Here is a 10494-nt window from a genome sequence, read left to right as displayed (position 1 = left end):
CAAAGAGTCCTAGATGTCTCAGGAGGCTGCAAGATTCGGAAGCCGAAATCTAGTCTGCCGCCCGGCCCCACCCTCGGGCCAGCCCCTTCCAGCGTTGCCTCATCTCGCTACTCAGGCTATCCCGCCCCAAGTCTCGCCTTTCCCTTTAATCACTTCCTCCAACCTGGATCCTATAATCCCTGATGCCTCCCTATATGTTGTCCCAATTGGGAAAGCCTTGAATTTTGGCTGTTAACAAAACGGCGACACCTTCGCTACCACGGCCACGCCCCCTTACGCACGTTACCGAGGCGAACCGGAAGGGGTTGCGAAGCCCTTGGTTCGTAGACCCGGAAGTAGACGGGCCTCACGGAAGCCGGCTTTGGCCCTGCGGCTGCTGCCGTCGCCGCGGAGAAATTGTTGGAGCTGGCAGCCTAGGAATGGTGAGACCTCGCGGTTCGCCTCTGAGTGTTCGGAGCAGAGTTGGGGATGAAATAGAGTTCCCCAGAGTGCTGCTGGGGACGACACCCCGCCAGGTTTGGGGCCCCGCCCCGGGAGCGCCCCGAAAATCTGCGCATGCGTGGGCCGGACCGGGTCAGAAGCTGGTCCTAGAAGTTACGCATGCGCAAAGGTGGCATGCCGAAGGTGGGGTGAGAATTGGTCTGGGAGTTGACTCCCTTCCCCTGCCACCGGCCCGTGGGGCTTAAACCAAGGCTGCGAGGGCATCGGGGTTCACTCGGTGCTTTGCTTTTGAGTTGCAGGGCTGACTTCGTCACCACTCCTATCCCGAGCCCGTGAAATAGACCTGGACTAATCCCCCACTGTGGGTGTGCCCTTGGGGGGAGAACGAGGGGTGGAGGGCCGGAGAAGGCAGGCGGCGCTGACCCTGCCTCAGTCTACCCGCGGAATCGGGCCCTTCACCCTCTCCCCAGGTGGCAAGTTTCCCAGCCGTATCAAATGGTACGGCGCGAGGAGCGCACCTGGGGGCAGGGCTGGAACGCTGCGCGGAGAGACGCCCTGGTCAGAAGGGGCGGGACTCTCCGAAGCGGCGCGCTCCGCAGAGTCCCTACTACCTGAGTTCTCCGGGCTTAGGCGAGGGCCACCTCCCCAGGGTGGTTGATATTTACTCAGTTCCCAAGCCGAGTTTTTTAGCTTCCACGAGGTACCACCCACTAAATCTTCAGCCAGAGCTTCAAATGAAAAAAAGTGAGATGGACTGGTGGGAGTTCAATCTCCGTTTCCTTTTCCTTGCTTTGGGCTGGGAGGGGAGCAGAATGGGCAGCAGACAAAGAAAAAGTGAGCCAAGAATCCCTTGTTTCTTGCTAGTTTATAGTCAAGGCCCTTAACCTAGGGGCTATGAGTAGAATTAGAATGGTTTGTGAACCTCCTAAAATGTGTACATTTTTCTAGGGTCCATAGCTTTTATCACTGTCTCAGAGATGTCGGTGACCTTCGAAAGGCTTAGGTTTCGAAAGATTTAACAGGGTCATATTGGCAGAATATATTGTGTATCTTCTCCTGGTGTTTTCCCTAGCTTATGGGATCCTGGGGACCTGTTCCAGTATAAAGGAGGTGAGGCTGGAAACCTGAGCTTCAGGGAGCCTCATTTCTCCTTTGCAGAATCTCTTCTCAGCCTCTAAGCTCACCTGGTCAGAATCCTTGGATGAACCTGTGGGACCCTTCCTTCTAGCCCTGTGGTTTGGAACCAGTGGCTTTGGGACTGTGAGAGGATGGACAAAGGTAGTATGAGGCCGGGCCAGCTCCCCAAACGCTCAGGCGCCAAGCATCTGCTGATTCCACCCCGTGCCTGGCACGTGTGTCTTTCGGTCCTGGCTGGGCATTGCTACCTCCCCCTGGGCCAGCACCACCCACGTACCTCTCGGCAGAGGCCACAGTTGACTGACTTGCTGTTGAGCTGACGCTCTTTGGCATGGCTGCATTTTGATGGCAGAGGGAGCAGTTATGCCCAGAGCCCGGTGTGTCGGCATCACCAGTCTGACCTGAGCACCATGTGCTGCACGACATGACACGTGGCACCGGGAGAACTGCCCAGCGTGGAAGGTCTGGGCCCAGATGGGATCTGGATGGCCAAGGAACTCCCACCTTAAACCTTCAAGTGTCAAGGAAGCAGGGGAGGGACCAAGAGGGCTGGTAGGGGGAGGGGGGCTGAGGAGGGGTCCCATGTGCAGAGGCTCAGGGCTCTGCTAGGCATTTAGGAGGCCTGGGTTCACCACTTCTCTTTTTCTAGATTCTCAGGGGCTGCTAGATTCATCCCTGATGGCATCAGGCACTGCCAGCCGCTCAGAGGATGAGGAGTCACTGGCAGGGCAGAAGCGGGCCTCCTCACAGGCTTTGGGCACCATCCCTAAACGGAGAAGCTCCTCCAGGTACTAGGGTTTGAAGGGCCAGAGACTGAGACTGCTGCATGCCTTCACCCCTGTTGGGAATGGCTCCCTGAGCCCCTCTGGAGCCCAACTGTTGGCAGAGCCTTGTGCTTTTCCTGTCCCTACTAAGTCCCTCCCAATGACTGAGAGCGAGGGAGGGAGATCTTAGGTCTTGGACAGGAAATCTTTGTGGTGCAATACACTGTCATGTCAAGGGTGGAGCATAGCAGTTCCATGCCCCGTCCACTGAGCCAGAGCAGTTAGCATCCTGCCTGCTGGGAACCTGCTCTACTGTGGGGGCTGGGTGTGTGTGAGTGGGTACTGGGGATGGGGCACAGAGCGTTCACTGAGTAGGACTCTTCGCAGGTTCATCAAGAGAAAGAAGTTTGACGATGAGCTGGTGGAGAGCAGCCTGGCTAAGTCCTCTACCCGGGCAAAGGGGGCCAGTGGGGTGGAACCAGGGCGCTGTTCGGGGAGTGAACCCTCCTCCAGTGAGAAGAAGAAGGTGAGGATTGGGAGACGTGGGGAATGGAGAAGGGTGGGGGCCAGTGCCAGATTTTGTGTTTCCCCACAACCTTTGTCAGCTGGCAAGAGCCCTGCAGAGGAGGCTTGTGAGAGGATCAAGCTGTCCCGGCCCACCTCAGTTGCCTCCCTCCTGGGAGCCCATCTCTCGCTACTCCGCTTTTCTTGCTGCACCCATCACCACCCTGTCAGTGCATCCTGTATCACATTCTGTGTGGGAGGCATAGAGCGTGCATCTATTCTGGGAGCAGACAGCCTGTTCCGAGCATTGCTGGCTGTAAAAATAACCCCCAGGTGGCATTGCTCTGGCCCCAGACACTGTACCAGCAAGAGTGTTTTCCTGGTATCCTCCCCACCCACCCTCTATGCTGGCATTGGGGGGCGCCACCAGCAAAAAGAAGACCCCATATGGTCAAGGACTGTGTAGAACTACTTTGATGGGGTGGGAAGGGGGAAGGGATGGGCACTGGAAAGCTGAGCCCCCTGCCTGTGGCTTGTTGTTGGGTGGGGCTGGAGCTGCCACACAGTGTACAAAGCTCTAGGCCTGAAGGCCTAGCTGCCCTGATGAGCTCACTCTGCTCCTGCCCCCTGCCCAGGTGTCCAAGGCCCCCAGCACCCCTGTGCCACCCAGCCCAGCCCCAGCCCCTGGACTCACCAAACGTGTGAAGAAGAGCAAACAGCCACTCCAGGTGACCAAGGATCTGGGCCGCTGGAAGCCTGCGGATGACCTCCTGCTCATCAATGCCGTGTTGCAGGTAGTGCTTCCCACCGTAGGGCTTGTGTTCGCCTTCTCCCCGCAGCCTCCAGTTCCCAGCCCCCCATCTAGCCCGGCAGTGTCCTGTAGGTGGCACGGGAGGGTTTTTCCCAGCTCTGAGGCTGGAGCAAAGCACTCTGGGGCCTTGCAGACCAATGACCTGACATCTGTCCACCTGGGCGTGAAGTTCAGCTGCCGCTTCACCCTGCGCGAAGTCCAGGAGCGCTGGTACGCCCTGCTCTACGATCCTGTCATCTCCAAGTGAGTGGGCTGGCCCCAGCAGCGGCGCGGTACTGGGGACACCAGAATTTGGCTCCTGAACAGAAAGAATTGTACAGGGGAGGGGCCTGGGAGGCAGGGCTCCTTGGGGCCTTGTATCTTCTGAGATGATGCTGGAGACCTGCCAGGCTTCAGGGGGAAGCTGCTTCCTGCTACCAACCCTGCTAATCCAGGCTGGATGTCAGGAGCAAGGACCTGGAAGCCAAGGAAGTAGCATGAGAGAAAACACCACATGAGTGCCAGGAGCCCTGTTCTACCACCGTGTGCATTGTGCTTTGGGGCGGTCACCTCCCAGCCTTCCCACACTGACCTCCCACAGTTTCTTCCTCCAGAAGAAGGAGTTGGAACAGAAGAACACCAGGGCCTCTTCCAGCTCCAACAGTCCAAATACACCTGTGCACATACACAACACACACTCTTCCTTCTCAGGCACTTCGTTTGACATCATCAGAATTTGGTCGAATGCTTAACATCCATATTCTACTCCACAGCCCCTGTCACCACTTAAGCTATAGCCACAGCCCTGATATACCAGGAAATGGGCAGGGCACAGCTTGGGAAAGAGGAGGTGGCTAGTGGGTGGCAGCTTTGGCCAAGTAAGGAGAAAGTTCTTGGGGCAGGAATAGCAGCTGGTCTCAGGATCTCCCTCCGGACTGGCCTGTAGGCGGCTGTGCCCTTGAGCCTCTTCACGGGGTTGAACACAGGAAGCTGAGTTTTCTGAGTTGCCTGTTGATGTTTTCGGCAGATGCACGAGGTCACAGGTCCTGTGCTAAGCCTTGGGCTCTTCCTGTTGAGGGCCTGGATCTTTGAGTTCTGGATCTCAGAGGCCTGCAGGCTTTGGAGAAGTAGGAACCCCAGATTGCTTGACACCCTTCCTTCAACCCTGCCCTGCCCTCTATCTCCCTCCTGCCCAGGCTGGCCTGCCAGGCCATGAGACAGCTGCACCCAGAGGCCATTGCCGCCATCCAGAGCAAGGCCCTGTTTAGCAAGGCTGAAGAGCAGCTGCTGAGCAAAGTAGGATCGGTAAGGCTGAGGACTGGTAATGCTGAGGGGCAGGGCGGGAGCCGGCTAACCTGGAAAACTGACTGCGGGGAGGTTCCACTGCTTGCAGACGCACATACACCTGCAGGGCCTTTGTGGACCGGGTCCTCGGGGAGAGCCAAGCCTGGCTTCCTGGGCAGCAGTAGTTACCACTTTTTCCAGCTCCTGCTGGGGACTGGGGCAGGGGGCACGGATGGTACAGCAGAGACAGGAGCAAGGAAACCCAGATGCCCAGAGTGTGCTTCTTGCCCTCCAGACCAGCCAGCCCACCGTGGAGACCTTCCAGGACCTGCTGCACAGACACCCTGATGCCTTCTACCTGGCCCGTACTGCCAAGGCTCTGCAGGCCCATTGGCAGCTCATGAAGCAGTATTACCTGTTGGAGGACCAGACAGGTAACTGGGCCCAGGAGCTGGCAGAGTGAGGGTGCATGTATGTGAGTGTGAAGGGGGCTGGACACAGCTGCCCTCAGGTGCCCTGTAACAAATCCCTCCGTGGCCCCCGGTGTCTTGTTCATCTCTCTTTGCAGCAAAAACCACTTCCTTCCAGAGGGAGGAAGATTGGCTGGAATGGTCTTAGGATCATGGTGAGGGTAGCCAAAATTGCCTAGAATCCTGAACAAAAAGACTAAATGGCAGAGTTGTCTCCCACTTCTTGACTTTTTTCGTTTTTTTGACATGTTTTACCATTACATAAATAATAGTATATTCTTCAGAAGTAACATTCAAACATGAGTAAAGTGTGAAAGTCCCTTCACCGCTCACCCGTCCCCCTTTCCCACCCACTTTGTCTAAGGCTCTCTGCCCCTTCCCTCTCTCCACACTCCTTCTCACTGCCTCTCCCACCAAGCATTTGTGCTGTGGGGCTGCCTTCAGGCCATTCCTAAATCCCTGCAGGGACTTTAACCCAGGCCACCTGTCTTTCTCCTTTCCCAAGGGCCAGAACGCTTCCTCTCTTTCCTCACCAGCAAAACTCTCACTCTCCTAATAACAGATACTAGGAAAGCGGTCTGATTAAACTACAGGAAGCTCTTCAGTTAGATTTGGGTTTCAGGGTCAGACTTTCACAGTCCAAGCACACTTTACTTTTACTTCCTAAAGATTATTGCATGTTGGCTACTATGTAGTTGTTCATACTGTTCTGAAAATGAAGCTTCAGTTCTGCCTGTCACCTTACTCGCTAGGCCCTGCAGCTTCTGGATAATAAAAGATTCCTACCAGAGGATTTTAGGAAATCTGGTCACGGGAGGCCCCATCTTTCCTTCCTGAGGATCTCTGAATTTAGTGCCCAGTGGGCAGCCCTCTTTATTCCAGATCTCTGCTGCTTCCTCGGGCTCAGCTATCACTGACCTCCTGCAGAGAGAACAGACACTGGATAAAGTTTATTTTTGCTGCTGTAGCTAGCTCCTTTGTCACTATTTTAAAAGTTACCTTGTGTATATTTGGTTTTTTGTTTGTTTGTTTTTAACAAGTTTATTTTATTTTTGGCTGCATTGGGTCTTCATTGCTGCACATGGGTTTTCTCTAGTTGTGGCGAGCGGGGACTACTCTCCGTTGCAGTGCGTGGGCTTCTTGTTGCAGTGGCTTATCTTGTTGTGGAGCACGGGCTGTAGGCGCACGGGCTTCAGTAGTTGTGACACGCAGGCTCAGTAGTTGTGGCGCCCGGGCTTAATTGCTCCACAGCATGTGGTATCTTCCTGGACCAGGGCTCGAACCCATGTCCCCTGCATTGGCAGGCAGGTTCTTAACCACTGCGCCACCAGGGAAGCCCCTATTGTGTATATTTGTTAACATAAAGGTATAATTTTTCCCTTCAAGGGTTGTCTTATGTGGATATTTGATTTTTCCTTTGCTATTTCATGCTTGGAGTCCCTAGGAACAGGGAGTATACACTGCTTACCTATCAAGTCAGCTGAATATTAGGTTGGTAGGATTCAGGCAGCTCTGGCAGGGTGACTACCCCAACCCCGTCTCCCCACAGTCTGAACTAAGGTGGAGGGCGGTGGTGGTGGAGCATTTGTGGCTCCTATGCAGCCCCCCTTGCTTCCCTGGCAGTGATGACACCTCAGGGGTTGTCAGACTCCTCAACCAGCAGTCTCACTAGCTAGTCGGAGCTGCTGCTGAGCAGATGCTGCAGTCCTGGGAACAACTGACACTAAGGCAGGAGTTCTCAGATTTGGGGACCCCAATCGCTTTTACATTTTGACCAGAAAAGAACTGAAAAACTTTCATGAAACAATATTTATCCTGTACATCTGATGGATTCTGATACTATTGCATTCCATTTCTTTCTTTTTTTTTTTTTTTTTGAAAAAAGTGAATTTCATGAACTGTTAACGTGTCATGACCCACAATTTGAAAACACTGGCTTAAGGCTCCCTTCTGACACATCCTGAGTGAGACTTGACAGGCATGTGCCTCTCAGCCCCTTGCCGAATGTGGCAGAAAATGTTTGGGAGCATGTGATGTGGTAGAAGAGGCAGTTTGGATTTGGAATCAGGAGAGCGGGCCTTGATTCCTGGCTGTGTCCTGAACTAGTCACATAGCTTAACCCTTCCTCTATCTGTTTTCTCATCTGTAATGTGCAGCTAATAGTAATGCCTTCCCTATGTAGTTCAAGGCTTTGTAAGTGAGAGCTCTTTGCACACTGAAAAGACCGTGCAAAGGTCAACTTTCTTTTTTTTAATTTATGTTATTTTTATTTATTTTTGGCTGCATTGGGTCTTTGTTGCTGCGCACGGGCTTTCTCTAGTTGCGGCTAGCGGGGGCTACTCTTCATTGAAGTGCACGGGCTTCTCATTGCAGTGGCTTCTCGTTTGCAGAGCGTGGGCTCTAGGCGTGCGGGCTTCAGTAGTTGTAGCACGCGGGCTTCAGTAGTTGTGGAGCGCAGGCTGTAGAGCGCAGGCTCAGTAGTTGTGGCACACAGGCTTAGTTGCTCCGCAGCATGTGGGATCTTCCCGGATCCGGATTCGAACCCGTGTCCCCTGCGTTGGCTGGTGGATTCTTAACTACTGCGCCACCAGGGAAGCCCCAAAGGTCAATTTTAATTCCCTTCCCTTTCTAGAACCACCTCTGTTCACCAGCGAATCCCAGGAATGCTTTGTGCCAAAGTAGCGTGCAGTCTGATCTGCATGCATGCTGTTACCTGTATCAGGTTAACTTTTGTTGATTTCAGCACGAGACCGTCTCCATGGGCTGTCTTTACAGTTTGTCCTCTTAGTTCATTTGTCTGCTCAGCAGCTTGTGGTTGAGTAGGAGCATTGGCGCTGACCCTCCCTCTGTCCTTCGTTCAGTGCAGCCGCTGCCCAAGGGGGACCAAGTGCTGAATTTCTCCGACGCAGAGGACTTGATTGATGACAGTAAGCTCAAGTGAGTGGCTGGGGCCACAGGCAGGGCACAGAGAGCTGAGTGTCTCCCCAGGACAGAGCTCCCTGTGCTGCCCGGCCCTGCCTCTCCTGCTGCAGGGAACGGAGCCCAGCCCAGACTCGGCCTGGAGCTCCAGTTGTAGCTGTTGGTCTCCCTGCTAAGAGCCCTTCCCAGCCGCCCCCCCCGCCCCGTTGTATCTTACCCCCACCCTAGGGAGGGAAGCTAGGCTAAGGCCAGAGGAGCAGCCCACGGGGTCACTGGGCTGAGGGACTGAGGGATCCTACTGAGCCCAGTAGCACCTAATGGTGATGGCAGGTGAGCTCAAATTGGAGCCTGATTCATCCTTCTCTTCTCACCCCCCAGGGACATGCGAGATGAAGTCCTAGAACATGGTGAGTGTGCCCTCGTGGGGATAGTGAGGGGGTGGGAGCTCCTGCTGGAAGAGAGAGAAACAGTACAAGGTGCTGGTGACCTCAGAGTGTCCTTCGTTACCACCCCACCTCACCCCAGAGCTGACAGTGGCTGACCGGCGCCAGAAACGAGAGATTCGGCAGCTGGAACAGGAACTGCATAAGTGGCAGGTGCTAGTAGATAGCATCACAGGTGAGGAGGCCAGGGGACCAGCAGGGTCGTGCTCCAAATCCCTTCGCCCCTCCCTGAGCCCCCGTGGTTGCTTGGCTGGGTTCACCCTCATTTCCCAGACCTCTAGCTCCTTTCCCTCAGTGGATCTTGCCCTGGCTCCTGCCTTCCATGCTGTGGCTCTAAAGAGTGGGCTCTTCTCTGACATGAGCTGCTCTCCCCCAGGCATGAGCTCTCCGGACTTTGACAACCAGACCCTGGCAGTGCTGCGGGGCCGCATGGTGCGGTACCTGATGCGCTCAAGAGAGGTGAGCCCTCTCTTGAGGAGGCCAGCCCAGCCCTCCCTGTCCTCATCCCCATCCCCACCCCTACCTCCCCTTTCCTAGGTCCCCCTCCTCCGTCGATCTTCCCCTCACTGCCCTTTCTGTGTCTGGTCCCTGATTGCTCATCTTTCCTGGGCCTGTGTGGACTCCTCCCCATTCCTCAGGTTCCAGCCCTCACCTGCCCCATTTCCCCAGATCACCCTCGGGAGAGCCACCAAGGATAACCAGATCGACGTGGACCTGTCTCTGGAGGGTCCGGCCTGGAAGATCTCCCGGAAGCAAGGTACCAGCAGGAAGCAGTGTGTGAGGATGGTGCTCCCAGCCTCTCGCTGCCCTCCAGCCCTAGGGCTTGGTCTCCATGGGAACCTCAGGGACTGGGTGGGGCTGAGGAGCTGGCATTTTAGGATCTCTAACTTGGGAGTCCTGGGTGCCTTGTAGCGGCCTCAGGAAGCAGAGGGAACATGGGGGTTTCAGGCCCTCTTCTGGCCTTCCCCCCATCCCATCATACCCCCTTTCTCTCTATTCCCATAGGTGTCATCAAGCTGAAGAACAACGGTGATTTCTTCATTGCCAATGAGGGCCGGCGGCCCATCTACATCGATGGACGACCTGTGCTGTGTGGCTCCAAATGGCGCCTTAGCAACAACTCCGTGGTGGAGGTGAGCTGGGGGGAGGTGGAAAGGCCAGGATGAGCCCCATGGTGTGGTGAGGCAGCGTGTGGGCCTGGCCCCGGCCCCCAGTCTCACCTCCGTCCTTAGCCACCCTTTTCTCCCGCCCGCAGATTGCCAGCCTGCGATTCGTCTTCCTCATCAACCAGGACCTCATTGCCCTTATTCGGGCCGAGGCTGCCAAGATCACACCACAGTGAGAAGTGGTGGCAGGACCCATGGGCTCTCTCCGGCCTCAGTTTCCCCTGCCCTCCCAGACCCCTGGAGCTGGCAACTCAGGCTCCTGGAAAAACCAGAGGGGGCTGCGGGAGACTCAGCTCCTGGCCCCTTGATCTGAGCCTCTGTGGGAGGGCGGGGCTGGCCCTGGGGAAGCCCCTAGAGGCTGGGACCCTCAGGCTGCCTTAGTGCCAGAGCCCCTCCCCTTCTCTCTCTGCAGAGGCCCCTACCCTTTCCCCCAGATTCCCACCCTTGCTCCGTGTCTCCAGCTGATTAGCTTCAGACTTTTCCTTTATTTTCTTTTGTAAATACAAAGCACTGAGTTCCAAAGTAGTTTATTATTCTTTTTTTAATATAAAAAATGTGGGGACAGGTGAGGCAGGG

At 55.4% G+C, this 10494-nt stretch overlaps 1 protein-coding gene across 2 annotated transcripts; it reads left to right on the top strand.

Annotated features, from left to right (window-relative positions):
- The first annotated feature begins 315 nt into the window (after window positions 1-315).
- Window positions 316-10440, top strand: MCRS1 (microspherule protein 1). Of its 2 annotated transcripts, XM_082637001.1 has the most exons (15): window positions 335-422; window positions 1600-1719; window positions 2228-2366; window positions 2730-2868; window positions 3482-3640; window positions 3791-3900; window positions 4833-4941; window positions 5216-5354; window positions 8252-8327; window positions 8688-8716; window positions 8835-8927; window positions 9129-9211; window positions 9422-9509; window positions 9758-9885; window positions 10008-10440. In XM_082637001.1, the coding sequence occupies exons 2-15, from the start codon at window positions 1710-1712 to the stop codon at window positions 10092-10094; spliced, it is 1389 nt and encodes a 462-aa protein (XP_082493127.1). In that variant the 5' UTR covers window positions 335-422; window positions 1600-1709; the 3' UTR covers window positions 10095-10440. The 2 variants fall into 2 exon arrangements, with proteins under 2 accessions (XP_082493126.1, XP_082493127.1); XM_082637000.1 differs by lacking the exon at window positions 1600-1719 and having other exon boundaries at window positions 316-422.
- Window positions 10441-10494: the final 54 nt, after the last annotated feature.

This window comes from Mesoplodon mirus, assembly GCF_964341445.2.
Source record: "Mesoplodon mirus genome assembly, chromosome: 11".
Classification (NCBI taxonomy): Eukaryota; Metazoa; Chordata; class Mammalia; order Artiodactyla; family Ziphiidae; genus Mesoplodon; species Mesoplodon mirus.
Note: the sequence above shows the minus strand (reverse complement) of the source record. Positions and strands in the feature narration are given on the sequence as shown.

What these genes read in the sequence shown, in the direction of transcription:
- MCRS1 (XM_082637001.1), top strand. An exon ending in CCTCCAGTGAGAAGAAGAAG is followed by an intron (nt 2,869 to 3,481) that starts GTGAGGATTGGG and finishes CCCCCTGCCCAG; the next exon opens with GTGTCCAAGGCCCCCAGCAC. An exon ending in CCTGTTGGAGGACCAGACAG is followed by an intron (nt 5,355 to 8,251) that starts GTAACTGGGCCC and finishes TCCTTCGTTCAG; the next exon opens with TGCAGCCGCTGCCCAAGGGG.